The following is a 17,597-nucleotide window of genomic DNA, read 5'->3' on the forward strand; positions in this document are numbered from 1 at the left end:
GTATGAGGGCGTGCCCTGACAGTACCTAGGTAAGGACTACTAGCCAGTCAGAAGCAGAGTATGAGGGCGTGCCCTGACAGTACCTAGGTAACGACTACTAGCCAGTCAGAAGCAGAGTATGAGGACGTGCCCTGACAGTACCTAGGTAAGGACTACTAGCCAGTCAGAAGCAGAGTATTAGGGCGTGCCCTGACAGTACCTAGGTAAGGACTACTAGCCAGTCAGAAGCAGAGTATGAGGGCGTGCCCTGACAGTACCTAGGTAAGGACTACTAGCCAGTCAGAAGCAGAGTATGAGGGGCGTGCCCTGACAGTACCTAGGTAAGGACTACTAGCCAGTCAGAAGCAGAGTATGAGGGCGTGCCCTGACAGTACCTAGGTAAGGACTACTAGCCAGTCAGAAGCAGAGTATGAGGGCGTGCCCTGACAGTACCTAGGTAAGGACTACTAGCCAGTCAGAAGCAGAGTATGAGGGCGTGCCCTGACAGTACCTAGGTAAGGACTACTAGCCAGTCAGAAGCAGAGTATGAGGGCGTGCCCTGACAGTACCTAGGTAAGGACTACTAGCCAGTCAGAAGCAGAGTATGAGGGCGTGCCCTGACAGTACCTAGGTAAGGACTACTAGCCAGTCAGAAGCAGAGTATTAGGGCGTGCCCTGACAGTACCTAGGTAAGGACTACTAGCCAGTCAGAAGCAGAGTATGAGGGCGTGCCCTGACAGTACCTAGGTAAGGACTACTAGCCAGTCAGAAGCAGAGTATGAGGGCGTGCCCTGACAGTACCTAGGTAAGGACTACTAGCCAGTCAGAAGCAGAGTATGAGGGCGTGCCCTGACAGTACCTAGGTAAGGACTACTAGCCAGTCAGAAGCAGAGTATGAGGGCGTGCCCTGACAGTACCTAGGTAACGACTACTAGCCAGTCAGAAGCAGAGTATGAGGACGTGCCCTGACAGTACCTAGGTAAGGACTACTAGCCAGTCAGAAGCAGAGTATGAGGGCATGCCCTGACAGTACCTAGGTAAGGACTACTAGCCAGTCAGAAGCAGAGTATGAGGGCATGCCCTGACAGTACCTAGGTAAGGACTACTAGCCAGTCAGAAGCAGAGTATGAGGGCGTGCCCTGACAGTACCTAGGTAAGGACTACTAGCCAGTCAGAAGCAGAGTATGAGGGCGTGCCCTGACAGTACCTAGGTAAGGACTACTAGCCAGTCAGAAGCAGAGTATGAGGGCGTGCCCTGACAGTACCTAGGTAAGGACTACTAGCCAGTCAGAAGCAGAGTATGAGGGCGTGCCCTGACAGTACCTAGGTAAGGACTACTAGCCAGTCAGAAGCAGAGTATGAGGGCGTGCCCTGACAGTACCTAGGTAAGGACTACTAGCCAGTCAGAAGCAGAGTATGAGGGCGTGCCACGCTAGCAGCTAGGAGAGCATTATAACGTGTGTTCCAAAGTGACCACGTTTGTCTCTGAAGTAAAGGCTGGACTACAATAGAGCTGTTTGGAGCAGTTGGTGAACTGGGTTTTCTGTTGGAGATGGTAAGTCCCTTTGGGCTTTTTCACTTTTTAAACCTATAACATGCAGAAAAAGATATATAACACAATAAAGGAAAAGGAAAAAGCCAAAAAGCATAATATGAGCACTTTAAAACATTCCCAAGTAACACGCATTTCCAGGGTGTAAGTCCTTTGTTTTCCCCGCGAAACAGAACTCTGCTCCCAGGCTTGAAGGCGCTGTGGGTTTTATGACAGCTCTTTAAGTATAAATGGAAAGAGTTTAAAAAAAATACTGCCCCCCCTTTTTGATTATCCGAAAATGTATCCGTGATCCGATCCGAACCGTGAGTTTTGTGATCCGTTGCACCCCTGGACACAATAAAGTCTGAAGTTAAAGGACTCACTGTGGGGTTTGCCCAGGGAAAGAACATTCCCAGACAGAAGAGGCCCAGCAGAGGACCCCCCACCATCCCAAAGATGCTAAAGGCTGCCTGAGGACACACGGGGCAAGACAGAGTCATTTAAAGACCAACATGTTTTATAATGTGTCACTAACTGTAGTTGATGTCAGCAGGGTGTTACCTGCAGCACAGAGCCCATTATAGAGGCCAGGTAGGCCATAGCCAGACACACCAGGCCGTAGACCAGCGCTGTGGGCCGAGCACACGACACAGACACAATCAGTGGCTGCACTGCTTGGCTAAAGAAACAATAAATGTACACCACACATTCCATATTGTTCCATTATGTTTTTCTTACCCAGTCCCTTGGACAGCAGCGTCGCTTTAGCTTCAGTCATGTTTGGAAACTGAGGTTTGATCAGGTCCTCCATGGTTACTGTTGCTAGGGAGTTAAAGGCTGATGAGATGGTGCTGGAGGGAGAGAAAATGGGATTGAATGAATAACTGGGATTCTGTGATACATGATATGGCACAGGCCTTCAGGATATATTTCCCTACAGCAGGTCCGAGACGGACCGGAGACGTCTGGTTGGCTGCTGTGGTGGCTCGATTTCAGCCAGACGTGGGTGCTAGCGCCTGATATGGCGAGTTCCCCAGCACCCGGTGCTGGAGTTAGTGCAGGCTGGGTTCGGGTTGGGACTAGCTGTGCAGAGCTGTCAATCTTCCTCTATAATACCATTCAAATTCCATTGGATTCTTTTTTTTATATTCAAATAATATTTGAATATTTAATGCTCAACTGCAGCCTGTTAAATAATATGTACTACACTACTCAGGCTTATGCATTGTCAATGCCAATATCAGCATGTGGTTGTTGTTACATGTTCTGTCCACTAGAGGGACTTCTAACATCAGCCTGGCCTTGAGGTGACCTGCACGCAACTTTGTTTACATTCATTCACGAGCACACAGCGACAAACCCAAATCAACAGAGAACTCTGGAATGAAACATGATCTAACAAGTGTAGTGATGCGGCTGCTCGGTTAGCACAATGTTAGAAAGCACAGCCGAAACCATTGGTCTTAAACTAGGTAAGTAACAAACAATGCTAACTGCATTAATAACCAAGCCAAATGGTGCGGTCACTACTATTTTATGATTTATGAGCAACGTGTTTCTTGATTGTCATGTTACTGAGAATACAGCTGTTAGAAGGTAATATATGAAGTCAAAGCTAACTCTGACAGCCGTAGGGCAGCTAACATTAACTTTAGCTGGCTCCATGAAGCTCCCAGCTAAGCTAACGTTACTATACCTCGCAACACAGTTAGAAAACAAGCACGAGCTAACTAATGTTAACATAAGCACTTTGTCTCGGTGGATGTCGATTTTAAAGTCATGTTAAAACTATTTCCCATCCTTCGTTACGATTTCCAGCCGCAGCCTGTCACTCCCACTTGTACTAACGTTAACTCGGTACGTAATGTTAGCTCCGTAATGTTGTACTAACGTACGGTACGTAACTTTAGCTTAGACCTCACAATGCCTTGTTGTGTTTATCACTCGTGCTAATTGCTATTGTTCATAGGACGCAGAGGTGTCAAAAGTATTCACATTCATTACTCAAGTAGAAGTATAGATACTAGGGTTTGAAAAGACTTCTGTAGAAGTTGAAGTATCAACTCAAGCTTTTTACTCAAGTAAAAGTGTAAAAGTACTGGTTTCAAAACTACTTAAAGTATAAAAGTAATGTAAGGGGGAAAAAATGCCATTAAGGACAAAAGCTTAACCCGCCCCACAGGGGCCTAATATTGCACTACCCCCCCTCCACAAAAAAAGGAAGCACCTTGTTCAATTGTATTTGTCTGTTCAAAAATATAAAACAATAAAAAGTTGATTAAAAAAAAGCACAAGGTCAAAATTAAATGATTTATTAAAAATGTAATAACAATAACTTATTTCAGGCTGAGTCTGTGTTTTTCAGACAACGGCAGCTACAGTCTGGTGTTACAATCCTCTCCAGTGAAATACAGGGCAGCCTAAAGGTTAAAGAAGCGAGCTTGTGACCGGGAGGTTGTCGGTTCGGTTCAATCCCCACACCGACAGGATCAAATCTGGGTGGGGAAAGTGAAAGAGCAGCGCTTGTCCCTCCCTCATCACCACCACTGAGGTGCCCTTGAGCAAGGCCCTTAACCCCAACCGCTCCAGTGGAGCTGCTCAGCGGCCAGCAGGTCAGGCTGTGGATGTACTGGGCATCTTCCAGGTGTGAATGGGTGGAACTGTGTGAATGTGATCAGGGCGTTCCTGCAAAAGAGAGGCTGCCTCTCAGTGAACCTTCCCTGAATAAATAAAGGTTAAAAAAAGAAAGAAGAAAAAAACAGTCACACTTTTACATTGTTTAGCTAGCATTTTAACCGTGTTTACTCCAGCTGCTAGCTAACGGTAGGCTAACATTACCTGCTGCTAAGTGTAGTGTTAATTAGCGTCCCGTGCGGCGATGTTTCAGTTCCCTCTAACGTCTGTTTTCAGAGCATCAGAGAGAAGCGCTGACATTTAAGTGGCTCCTAAATAAGGCACCGATATCTGAGTTGCTATTCGGTCCAGTAGATAACGGTCGTTAAGGCACCGGTGCCGTATTAGCACCGGGTCTGTGCAGGTGCGATGGATCGTGTACAAACCAATAAGGTGTCGGAATGGTATAGGTTTATATTTCTCATCCAACAACAATCAGATTCACTCTTTCCGGATGGCGCGATTTATCTGGATTTTTTTTTTTGTCTGTGTTTTTTTGACAAGCTGGAATGAAAACAAGCCGAACTGAAATAGGAGTAACGGGGCTATTTTTAAAATGTAAGGAGTAGAAGTAAAAAGTCTGCTGTAAAATAATTACTCCAGTAAAGTACAGATACCCAAAACTTCTACTTCTACTACACAACATATTTATAAAAAAAAGTCACATTGGAATAATTGGAATAGTAATTTCAGCATTCGAATAGTATTGATTTTTTTACTATTCGAATTATATTAAAATTTTGGTATTTGTTCCAACTGCCCTATAGCTGTGGCTGTGTCCCTGGGGTGGGGAGTGAGGCAGATGGACCGGGATGTGCTAGATGGCTTAGTTAGCATTAGATTAATTAACTACCCATACAGCTAAGCTACATGGTGAACTTAATTGTGAGTTCGCCCAGTGCTGTTAACTGCGGTAAAAACAATCATACTAAAAAGAACTTTATGAGCGTGTTAAGGGTAGAAGTTCAACACCTTGGAGGACGAGTTGTGAATCAGCTGCTGCCTGATGGTGGACCTTTACCTGAGAGCTCCGCTGAACAGACAGGCCACAAACAGCCCAGCCAGCCCAGGTAGGTCCTGGAACACGTCCATCACAAAGTACAGCACCATCTGCACAGAGCAGCTCAACATTAGCATGCCCCCCACAGCCCACAGTGTACAGCCACTACATGTTGGTGAATGAGTGTGCACCTGGTCATTGGTTTTGACGTAGCCCTTGTCCAGAGGGCTGTTCTCTCCGTAGCGAGCGAACATGACCAGCCCCATTAGACAGCCTAAACACAGCACAATCTGCTGGCACGGGAAAACTACGTAGCACGACCTGCAAGGACATGAGAGGAGACGGAGACAAGACGGCCGACATCATAAAGAAGGTACACATGAAATGCTGTCTGTAGAAGGAAGGTAACAATATAATAAATTCATATGGGTTGTCTGAAAACAGCAGTGCTGGCACTCACATGACAGCCTCTCTCTCCGTGCGAGAGCTCAGGTATCTCTGGACCTGGGCCTGGTTGACCCCGTACAGAGCCAGCATCAGGAAGACTCCCCCCACCCCCAGTGTCCAGAAGGTGTGGCGCTGCAGAGGGTCGGGGTCCAGGCTGACGGGCACAGAGGGCGAACAGGGTGAGCGTCTGCCCGACTGGTGTGCACTACAACAGGGACAGGTAATAACTACTCACTCCAGTCCCGAGATGCGGCTGCCGTTGACTGCTTTCCTCCACACCTCTGCCATGCCCCCCGCCTGACTGGCCCCCACCACGATGACCGCCAGCTGGCCCGCAAACATTACCACTGTCTGGAAAACATCGGTCCAGATCACCGCCTTCAGACCGCCCTGGAACAGGAGCAGTGGATGATCAACATTAAAAACTCAGAGGCTCGACACACTGACATCTGCGCTCCTGATTACTGTAGACTACATACAGACATCAGAGCTCAGAGAAATGGACCAATCAGACACAATCACCAGTTGTTGGAAACTTTCTTCATCTTTTACATATGGACCGAAGTACTGAGTGTGGACTGGTAGCTGGAGAGCTGCCAGTTCACCTCCTAGCTACTGCCAATGTGCTCTTGCAAAAGGCCCGGAACTCCCCAAAAGGCTCGGAGCGCCTGTCCAGCAGTTGCAGCCCACTCCCTCACCATTTGTGCATGTATAGGACCTGAGCGTGTGTATTTAGGCCTGTGTGTAGTGTGTTCTAACAACTGTGAAAGTGAAAACATTGTAATTTCTCCCCTAGAGATCAATAAAAAGTATAAAATAAAAAAATATATTTTATATATATTTTATTGTTCAGTATGACAGATATACAGTACAGGCCAAAAGTTTGGAAACACCTTCTCATTCAATGCGTTTTCTTTATTTTCATGACTATTTACATTGTAGATTCTCACTGAAGGCATCAAAACTATGAATGAACACATATGGAATTATGTAACAAAAAAGTGTAAAATAACTGAAAACATGTCTTATATTTTAGATTCCTCAAAGTAGCCACCCTTTGCTTTTTTGATAGCGCTGCAAACCGTTGGTGTTCTCCCAATGAGGTAGTCAGCTGAAATGGTTTTCACTTTACAGGTGTGCCTTGTCAGGGTTAATTAGTGGAATGTTTTCCCTTATTAATGGGGTTGGGACCGTCAGTTGTGTTGTGCAGAAGTCAGGTTGATACACAGCTGACAGCCCTATTGGACAACTGTTAGAATTCATATTATGGCAAGAACCAATCAGCTAAGTAAAGAGAAACGAGTGGCCATCATTACATCAACAAATGAAGGTCAGTCAGTCCCGAAAATTGCAAAAACTTTGAATGTGTCCCCAAGTGCAGTCGCAAAAACCATCAAGTGCTACAACGAAACTGGCTCACATGAGGACCGCCCCAGGAAAGGAAGACCAAGAGTCACCTCTGCTGCTGAGGATAAGTTCATCTGAGTCACCAGCCTCAGAAATTGCAAGTTAACAGCAGCTCAGATTAGAGAACAACTGTTAAGAGGAGACTTCATGGTCAAGTAGCTGCTAGGAAACCACTGCTAAGGAGAGGCCACAAGCAGAAGAGATTAGTTTGGGCCAAGAAACACAAGGAATGGACATTAGACCAGTGGAAATCTGTGCTTTGGTCTGAGGAGTCCAAATTTGAGATCTTTGGTTCCAACCGCCGTGTCTTTGTGCAACACAGAAAAGGTGAACGGATGGATTCTACATGCTGGTGAAGCATGGAGGAGGAGGTGTGATGGTGTGGGGGTGCTTTGCTGGGGACACTGTGGGGGATTTATTCAAAAGTGAAGGCATACTGAACCAGCATGGCTACCACAGCATCCTGCAGCGACATGCCATCCCATCCGGTTTGCGTTTAGTTGGACCATCATTTATTTTTCAAAAGGACAATGACCCCAAACACACCTCCAGGCTGTGTAAGGGCTATTTGACCAAGAAGGAGAGTGATGGAGTGCTGCGCCAGATGACCTGGCCTCCACAGTCACCGGACCTGAACCCAATCAAGATGGTTTGGGGTAAGCTGGACCGCAGAGTGAAGGCAAAAGGGCCAACAAGTGCTAAACATCTCTGGGAACTCCTTCAAGACTGTTGGAAAACCATTTCAGGTGACTACCTCTTGAAGCTTATCAAGAGAATGCCAAGAGTGTGCAAAGCAGTAATCAGAGCAAAGGGTGGCTACTTTGAGGAATCTAAAATATATGACATTTATTAAGATGTTTTCAGTTAGTTCACACTTTTTTGTTAAGTACATAATTCCAAATGTGTTAATTCATAGTTTTGATGCCTTCAGTGAGAATCTACAATGTAAATAGTCATGAAAATAAAGGAAACTCATTGAATGAGAAGGTGTGTCCAAACCTTTGGCCTGTACTGTATTAGTTCTGGTATACAAAGATTGATCTTCATTATGTCATTCTTCAGCTTCTGTTGCAGAACAGCACATATTGTGTCAGTGATTGGCTGGGCTGAGGAACTCACCAGAGCAGTGTAGACCGTGCACACCAGCCCCATGGCCAGCACCGCCCCCCACAGGTCAAAGCCAGTCACTGCAAAGGAGAGAGGGTGTTAGCACACTGCCTTCTCCATTACACAACTACAACTTGTGCTGCGTTCAACACCAACATGTGCTACTCTTACCTGCGTTAAGAGCCAAGGCTGGGGCATACAGGACCACCCCCATATAAATCACCTATACACACACACACACACACACACACACACACACACACACACACACACACACACACACACACACACACACACACACACACACACACACACACACACACACACACACACACATCAGATCAGATCATGTCTGCTTACATTTAGAGATTTTCAAAATTGAATCTTTTAAAACTCACTTGTATTCCCTGGCTTTTAACCCAGCATGAGAACTATGTGATCATATGTTGATTTATGTGTTTATATGCGTTATCCCTTGTTCAGCACTTTGTAAACCTTTGTTTTTTAAATGTGCTATATAAATAAAATGGATTGGATTGGAAACCTGGTTTAACGAGGACTCATCAGTTGCTGATGAAGAGGCAATCACTTTTCCTCATCTGTTCTCGGTTCATTTTGGGGAGTTTACAATTGATTGCAATTGTATCGATTTGCTTTGGGAATAACTGTTCATATTATTCCTGTCATGTCATCATGACATTAAGGAACAATGCTGATGCTTTTATTGGAGAAAATATAGGAAACTTTATGACAACTAAATGAAAACTTGCAAAAAAAAGACTTTACATTTACTTTTGTGTCAAATGATTAATGTCTTTACTAAGTATCCGTTTAGGCGACATTATGCCCAGGGCGGTGGTCCTTTTATCAACAGTAGCACCAATAACATCCCTGATTCCTGACCAGAAACTAATGTACAAAGAAAGAATGACGTAAACAAAGATACCATCTGAAAGATGAAGGTCACAGTCCCACATATGCGAACCGTCTTGTTGAAGCGCAGCTCCAGATACTGTCGAGGAGGGAGAATGAACAAAAAGCAGATTCAAATATCATCTCAGTCATGCTGTGATATGTTGTCCGGCTGTGGATCTGAGCTGCCAGTTAGAGCCACATTATCAGTTACAAGTCATTGTGTGTTCACAGGACATCAGTGCAGGGCTGTTCTCTCACAACATTTGTGTCTGTTCAAAGTTAACTCCATAAGAGGACTGATAACCATTTTAAATCTGAGATCATACTTTACAAAGTACAAATGAGAAGGAAGATAGATACAGGCATGTCAAACTCTGTGCGCATGTTGTGTGTTAGTCTATTCTACCCCATACAGTAGTTGGGTGTGTGTGTGTGTGTGTGTGTGTGTGTGTGTGTGAGGTATGAAGGTAAAAATGGTGCAAAATGTGAAAACGATGTGAGAACTTGCAGAACAAAAAATCTGAAGTTGTATGATTTTGCACTTGTAAAAATAAAATTTGAACTTGTAAAAAATATTCACACACGTGATCTGAATTTGAAGTCATACAAAAAAAAAAAAAAAACATGAGAGCTTATAAAAAAAATCTGAACTTGTAAATTGAAATTTGCACTCGTAGAAAATGTTCACACACCTGTGTTCTGAATATGAAGTCACACAATGACAGCTACAAACTTGTAATGCAACATTTACTTTCATTTTCCATCACAACCACATAAGTTAGTGGTGTGCTGCTATTGGGTGTGGGGCTCTCCGTGTCCCGCTGGAGCTCTGACTGCAGGTCGAGGTCGGCAGCGAAGCTTTCTGGCAAAAGCAATGTGCTTTGCTCCGCTGGCCGATCCCCTCTGGCGACGGTCCGTCTGCAGCTGCAGGACCTGGAGCTCACCGCCACTGTTTCAGTTTGACCGTTAAAAAGTGTTTAGACAATTAAAAGGTATTTATTTAGAAGCGGGCTGGCTGGTTCGTTGGCTAACGCTAGCTCGCTATTTCAGCAGGGTTCCATGCTACGCTGAATGAGCCGGACAGAGTGGTCCCTCATGTGGCGATAGAAACCTTGCTCTCCCCCCTCTGTTGGCTCAGAGCTCCACAGCCGTAGTCCACAGGTACTAATTAGTTCTGCACCAAATGTATCGCAAGACGTGTTGCAAAAGGCGCTCAGATTGGCCACTTGGTGATGTGAGAAAGCACATATGTGAAGTTGCACTGACAGATTCCAGAGGTTGTAATCACTGAGCTGTGGTTGAAATTTCAATTTACAAGTTCAGATTTTTTTGTTCTGCAAGTTCTCACATTTTGCACCATATTTACCTTCATAGTCAAGTGTGTGCGCCTGTGTGTGTGTGTGTGTGTGTGTGTGTGTGTGTGTGTGTGTGTGTGTGTGTGTGTGTGTGTGTGTGTGTGTGTGTGTGTGTGTGTGTGTGTGTGTGTGTGTGTACCTCATAAGCGCTGGACAGCCGCAGTCTGTAGAAGACTGGGATGAACACATGAGCTGGGATGAGCAGGCCCAGGAAGTAGGAGCAGCCCAGGAACCAGTACTGAGTCCCAAAGGTGTAAACCTCCGACGGGGCTCCCAGGATGGCCACGGCCGACTGGAAGGTGGCCAGCAGGGACAGAGACACAGGCAGGCAGCTCATGGAGCGGTCAGCCATCAGGAACTCCTGCAGCAGACACAGTGCTGCTGTCAGACATCTCTAAAACCTCTACCTGGTTGAGCCCTGAAAGCCTGAAGTTGACCCTGTAGTGGAGTTCAAGTTACTGTTATTGGGTCTAAAGTGTACCTGTGTTGTGCGCTGGCGCCCCCCGGAGAAGGCGTGGAAGAGGCCGATGCCAGTCGAGGCCACCAGAAGCAAGGCGAAGATCACGTAGTCCACCGTGGTGAAGTGCATCTGGACTACCTCCCCCATGATGCAGCGGGTGTGGGGGGTCGGGAGAGTGCACAGCCTCTGGGGCTGATCACGACGTCAAAGAAAGCATTTCAACCATAGGGACAGATCTGCAGGAAGAAGCAGCCAGGCAGCAGCATTCAGCTGGGGATTCTTTGAAGGAGTCAGTTTAGTGATAAACTGTAGCTGTAAAAACACGCTCTTATCTAGACCAGAACTTTTGATGCACACCACAGGTTGAATTATTACCGAGCCAGAAATAAATAAACCTATTAGCATTGCAACAGCAGAATGGAACTGTGTGATACACTAGTTATGTGTGGTCATTAAACTTTACAGTTCAATAACTGAGATGAGAGGATGAAATGTAACAAGAACAGCTACAGGAGGATGGAGTCATAAAAGGTGTACCCCCCGCCCCCATGGTGACTGATCCAATCACGGTCACTGTGGAGGCAGAGGAGACATTCAGCAAAATAATTCAGCACCCGCAAGAAACACCTGAGAAAAATCATGTGTCACAATATTGTTACTAATGATTCAACACCTGTACAGATCATTTTAACCAAACAAAACCCAATCCTGCTTATATTTTTACAAAAGATACATAACAGTGTTCTTTTACTGTTGGTTTGGCTCCTGGCTGTGCTCGTGTGAAAAAGAACTCTCATATTCACAGCTGCAGGACGACCAGAGGTCAGCTGACTGCACAGAGTGGAGGCTAAAGGCATGGGTGTGTGTGGTCTGTTTTTTAGCTTCAATAAATACAACTTCTTTCCAAATACCAATGAGTAATCCTGTTAAATAATCATGATTTCAATATGGACCAAAATAATTGTGATTATGATTATTTTCACAATCGAGCAGCACTAGCACACAGTAAGAAAAAAAAATTATGTATAGAAATCAAACATATTGATGCATTAAGATGCATGGATAATGGTTTTAAAATCACATCGTAGCCCTTTGAACTCCAATCGTAAGCTGTAGAGATCTTGTGTAGCGACAGGCCTGTCTATGAGATTCTCTGTGCTGGTTTGATCAAGCACTGGCTGAGTGAATGACCCCATTAAATCTGGTATCATTATGCTTTATTATCACTCATCTACCTGAGTCCGACTGGTTGGGAACAGAAGCAACTACCAGAGCAACAGTTCAACTCCAGAGCCCCCACCACGGGGATGTTTCACTAGATCTTTAACTAATGTTAGAGCCAATCCATTCACAATCCATGACTGCAACGTCAAGCCTTCACCTTTACAGTATTTGACCAGATATTTGCTGCGGTGCTTGTTGATCAGGCATGTGTGTAACTGAGGGTTACAGGAGTGTGGAACCATGCATTAGAAAGAGCCCGTTGATTCAGACCCTTGCAGTGGCTTCCCAGTGAACCAGATGTAACCTCCATCTCTGTCTTTAATGACTCCACTGGCTGCATCATGTGACTGGCAGAGAGCTCCTGTCCACACTGGTTTGGACTGGCTCCTCAAAGTTTTTAATCTCTCTCATTAAAACAGGACCAAAAATCCCAGCATGCAAAGCTGACAGCGATCTGAAATAATTTTCTTTTGATGAAATGTAATTTTCCCTGATGTCCCTTCTCTGTCAGACCTCATTGACCTTTACAACACTTACAAACCTAAGAGACTAATGATAGACTTACCAAGACTGCAGTGTCTATTGTTTCCATTCTACAATTAGGTTAACTCTAACCCATGACAGGGTGAAAGGCAGTGCTTGTGTGGAAGTAACCACCCATAGCTGTAGAGACATTTAAATGAAGGAATGTATCTGGCGTGATCCTGAATGGGCTTCAGAGCACCCTCTCTGTAGCAGCTAACGGTAAGCTCAGCACTCAGGAAGGTCCAGTACAAAGAAATATGGCTCACAGCGAGCTATTTGCTTCTGCACCAGTTGGCCAAGGACTACTTCACTCGAGCTGTGCCTTTCCACCACAACATGTGTCTCTCGCATCCAACAATACCACGACGCCTCAATCCCAGGATTCCATTCAATCCATGCCTAAAGGAAATGTTCAAGCCTTTCTCTACCATTGATCACTTCTAATCTGTCACCTGGCTTTTCTCCAACCACACACATCAGTGTGTGTGTGTGTGGGGGGGGGGAGAGGGGTCAGGGAGGCTGTGGTTGCCTGGCAACACTGGGACAATGAGTGTACATGAGGTAGAGGGAGCACAGTTCTTTCTCCCCCACACATAACAGCAGAAGACGTGCTGTTTGATGGGGGGAGAGAGAAAAGAGAGAGAGAGAGAGAGAGAGAGAGAGAGCTGCACAGGACACACGGCTGAATTAGAAACCCTATCAAATTAGTTCAAAGCAAAGCGTACATTTTCATTCTGCTCATCAGACAACCAGCACAGACCCAGTGTGTGAGCACTGCGACTGATTATTAACAGGGAGGGAAGGGCCAACCAGAAATCCTACCACGTCTTTCCTGTCCTTGACACGAAGATACAGAAATCAGAAATGCCTTTTTAGAATGAAAACAACTGTTCATCTTAATTCAAGGTTTTACAGACTCAGTTTGATCAAACACAGTGTAGCGTGCCCTTTATCTCAATATTAAAGGCCATCCCGGAGCTTTGAGCTTCTCTATTTTAATCTGAAATGGTGGACTGCCATCCATGCAGGAAAGTCCATAATCAGAAATTCGGAAAAATGTGTCATTTAAAAACGCAGTCAGCAGCAACGGAGGCTCTGCTGCCCCTCTGCTTAAAGTAAAAAATAGGCACAGAGAGAAAAAAAGAAATTGCGTATAGAAATAAAAATGTTGATGCATCGATAATCGTTTTATAGTCACATCATAGCTGCTGAATCAGAATCTAATGGTGCGGTGCCTCCACAGAAGGTGAGGGCTGATCCCCGTGCACATACAGTATAATACACGTGTTTCCATATAGACACAGCTGGTCTACAGTCAGCATCTCTGGAATATGTGCCTCAGATGGGCTTGCACCTCTGCGACCCAAAAGGCCAAGAATATGAGCAATCATTAAACCTTGAGCTGAACTCTGGCCTGCTCCGTGAAATAATTACCAACAGCACAGACTGGGAGACAAGAGGGAGGTTTTCATAAGCAGCAAAGATAAAGAGCTACTGACAAGAGAAATATAAAATTGCCACCACTGACTAACGTGCCGTTATCAGTTCTGAAAGACATTGTTGTAAAAGGAGAATGTACGGGCAGTCCCAGTGAAGACTGATAACACTGACAAAACATGGCATGTGTTAGTCTTTTGTGACCCTCGTTAATGCAATACCAGATAATACTAAAGGAGAATGTTGTTTGGTTGAAGCTCGAGTGTAATCATTAGCCTGCAGTAGGTGTGATGTTCCTCATAGCAGATAAGTGGAAGCCATCTTAGCCTTCTCCTGACACACAACACGTACCTCTGGGGAGGTGGAACTGGGTTTGTGTACCAGTGTTAGGCTCAGTGGCAACCAAATATAGTGTCAACTTAACTGCCTTTAATTCAAATGCTGCACATGGGACCATGCACCCTGAAATCAATTTCATTTGATTTCAGATTATGATCAGAATGTTTCCTGGAATGTGTCTTTGGCCCCGAGACGTACACGCTCTACAACATTTAACCTAACAACAAAACCATTTATCACATTTACCAAAAGTGGATGCTGTGCAATCAATTTATTAGGTCCCCTTTTACATTCAGTGTTCGAAACGACCCACACTTTGATTTTGTTTAGTTTGACAGACTGAGGAACTAAAGAGTTCTTTAACCTGTTCAGTCGAGCCTCTGGGACTCGAAATCTTTTGTCTGTATGATATTCTTCAGATAAAAGGCGAGGGGGTCTGATGTAATATTACCGGCCAGAGACAACATTGTGTTAGTGTACGCAGTTAAGAAACACGCAGTTAGAAAACAAGGGGTTGACCTGCAATCACTGAGCTGATCCCTATCAGTACCATGCACTGATTCCATACTGCATAATACCTTGGATTATAGATTGGAAATATAGACTACTAGGTATTGATTCATGAATGGGAAAAAGTATTCAACAGGACAGACTCCAGGAGAGGATTGCTTGAGATGTTCCTCCCTATGGAAGGTTACAAATACAGACCAATAAAGACTATAGAGTGGGGCTTTAATCGGAGCACCCGTTTGCTCAAAGTTCAACTGTACAAAAAACAATTTCAATTTCTCTCTTCAGTCTATTTATGTTACTCCATGAACCGACAAGCAACCACCAGAAATAAGCTTCAGACATCCAGTGCTTCTATTCATTGATGTAGAAATCCCATAAAACCCAATATTACCATAAATCAGTTTTAATCATTATTTGATTGAACATTCATTATTACATTATTTAACCAGAAGAGTCACACTGAAATCAAGAATCTCTTTTTCAAGGGAGACCTGACAGAAGCATGAATATAGACACAGACAGAAAATATTGATGGCAATACAACTAAGAACTCTACTCTACCTTTACCAGGTAGTCCAACTTCCCCGTTTCCTTTTACCCAATAAAGCTCTTTTCCTGTCAGTTCTCGGTCAAGAATGAGGAGCTCCAGACAGACGGCTACAATCATCTGTTCCTCTTCGGATTCAACAACGTCAAGACATCAGGACCATCTCAACACTCATCTTTCAAGACAGCCTCACGCAAAGTTCCTGCTCAAGTTCAAATATTTCTCATTCACGTTGCCCTGACAAATTTGCGTCTTTGCAATGACTTTGTAATTGTGCCACCGGAATCGTTCAAAATCTCCTCAGTCTGAACACACCATTAATGTAGGATTTTGGAAAGGTTTTTGGCTATTTTTAACAGCGCAAGAGCAGTAAAAATGCTTAAATTTAGCATCAAGGCTGTGTAACAAATGCCATCAACCCATCCTCATCACTGCTGTAACAACTTGAGATGTAAGTGAGCATGATCATCATATACTTCCATCATAATGTTCTCAGCTCTTATACACTCTAAACTTTCTACATTTTAATATAAAACACAATGTTTATTACAGATTCATGACTAGAAACACTTGACACAAAGTGCTGAGCTTCACCTCCGATTAATCTTCATGTTCCCAGCTTCCAGATGTCTATATATCACATGTACAGTTGACCTGCTGTCTCCACCTAAACACCCCCCCCCCCCATCTGAAGTGGTCTGGAACCCTATGTCTGGAACCGTCAGTGGGACAGTAGGATTACCGTAATTACGGAATGTCGGTTTACCGTAGTGTCTAAAGGTCAGGCGACAGCGCCGACACGATTCACAGTGAAGCCTCTCTAGTGTCCTGACCCACAGCGAGGGTTTAAATGACGATGTGAACTAAATGATATTTACAATATATTTCAAATATGTGGACACAGACAGACAGACAGACGGAGCTGCTCCGACATGCCATCCATTAGGCTGCCGACTGTGTGAGACAGGTGAGCTACCAAACACTACCACCGGCTCTTTCATATCTGCATTCAATAAATATCAGCACACAATATATTGCATATGTAACACGTGTAACATTAACTGTAGTCACGTGGTCCTGTTGCTCAATCCAAACTCTCTCCTGCTGCCGCGTGCACCAACGTGATATAACACACATAGCCTGTAGACAACCAACCCCCCCTTACCTGGAGCAAAGAGCTAACGGAGCTAACGGAGCTGACGGGCTGCTTACCGTCTCTGTACCGGGGACCAGCCTTCACTGACAGCAGCGCCGAGGCTCCGGTAACATTACATCTGCTCGCGAGGTGACGCACCGCCCACTCTCCGTGACACTAGATCAGCTGCTGCCTTCACGTGTTCCTCGTAAATGAGACATTCGCAGTCGACCCACCAGAGAAATGGGTTCGTGCTTTCCGTGGTTTAAAACCTTCGTTACAACGCTTCCGACTACTCGACAGGGCTACCTTAACGCTAGGTGCTAGTAGCGACGGCCTCCTCCTTCGTCACATTCCCCGCATCCTTTTGGTTATAACCGTCCCGATAATCCCGAAGCCTGAAGGTTACACAGTGGCGATGGGTGGAGTGACGTGCTGATACAGGATGATGACGCAAGTTTGTAACCGTCATGCTAATTAGTCACCATGGCAGGACAGCAACACAGGTTGTGTTTCTTACCTGTTCTACCGAGGCCCACTCACATCACTGGTCCTCAACATGCTCATCAAGCTCCCGACGCATCCTCCAAAGCCCAATGTGTATTACACAGACAGTATATAAGAAGGTATTACACATAGACAGTATATAAGAAGGTATTACACATAGACAGTATATAAGAAGGTATTACACAGACAGTATATAAGAAGGTATTACACATAGACAGTATATAAGAAGGTATTACAGGTTCATGGCTCTCCTCCGTGGTCTCTCTCAGTGCGCACTGTGCACGCGCAGCTGCAGAGGCTGCTGATCACGTGTCTCCCTGGCCTCCCAGTGACTCCAGTGGAATAGCACAGGGGGGAGAAGGAGGCTGAAACCATGACCTCTGACTGGCTGTTCCGTACAACCTGCCAGAACGGCATTAAGGGAAACTAATCTACAGCTGCTTCACCATCAACATACAGACCGTCCACACGCTCAACTATACAGGCTAACAGG

General features: G+C 45.0%; 1 protein-coding gene across 3 annotated transcripts in view; it reads right to left on the bottom strand.

Moving 5' to 3' along the window:
- Window positions 1-17,584, bottom strand: part of slc5a6a (solute carrier family 5 member 6a) — a 20,816-nt gene extending 3,232 nt beyond the window's left edge. Inside the window, exons 1-14 of one of the 3 annotated variants that reach the window (XM_028604560.1) lie at window positions 17,341-17,584; window positions 17,118-17,181; window positions 10,899-11,113; window positions 10,557-10,778; window positions 9,094-9,159; window positions 8,319-8,370; window positions 8,160-8,227; window positions 5,869-6,023; window positions 5,647-5,787; window positions 5,378-5,507; window positions 5,208-5,296; window positions 2,252-2,364; window positions 2,075-2,142; window positions 1,897-1,983 (exon numbers count right to left, since the gene is read on the bottom strand). In XM_028604560.1, the coding sequence (XP_028460361.1) occupies window positions 1,897-1,983; window positions 2,075-2,142; window positions 2,252-2,364; window positions 5,208-5,296; window positions 5,378-5,507; window positions 5,647-5,787; window positions 5,869-6,023; window positions 8,160-8,227; window positions 8,319-8,370; window positions 9,094-9,159; window positions 10,557-10,778; window positions 10,899-11,024 (1,317 nt within the window). In that variant the 5' untranslated portion in view covers window positions 11,025-11,113; window positions 17,118-17,181; window positions 17,341-17,584. The other 2 variants (XM_028604559.1, XM_028604558.1) reach the window with 2 other exon arrangements.
- Window positions 17,585-17,597: the final 13 nt, after the last annotated feature.

This window comes from Perca flavescens, chromosome 18 (genome assembly GCF_004354835.1).
Source record: "Perca flavescens isolate YP-PL-M2 chromosome 18, PFLA_1.0, whole genome shotgun sequence".
Classification (NCBI taxonomy): domain Eukaryota; kingdom Metazoa; phylum Chordata; class Actinopteri; order Perciformes; family Percidae; genus Perca; species Perca flavescens.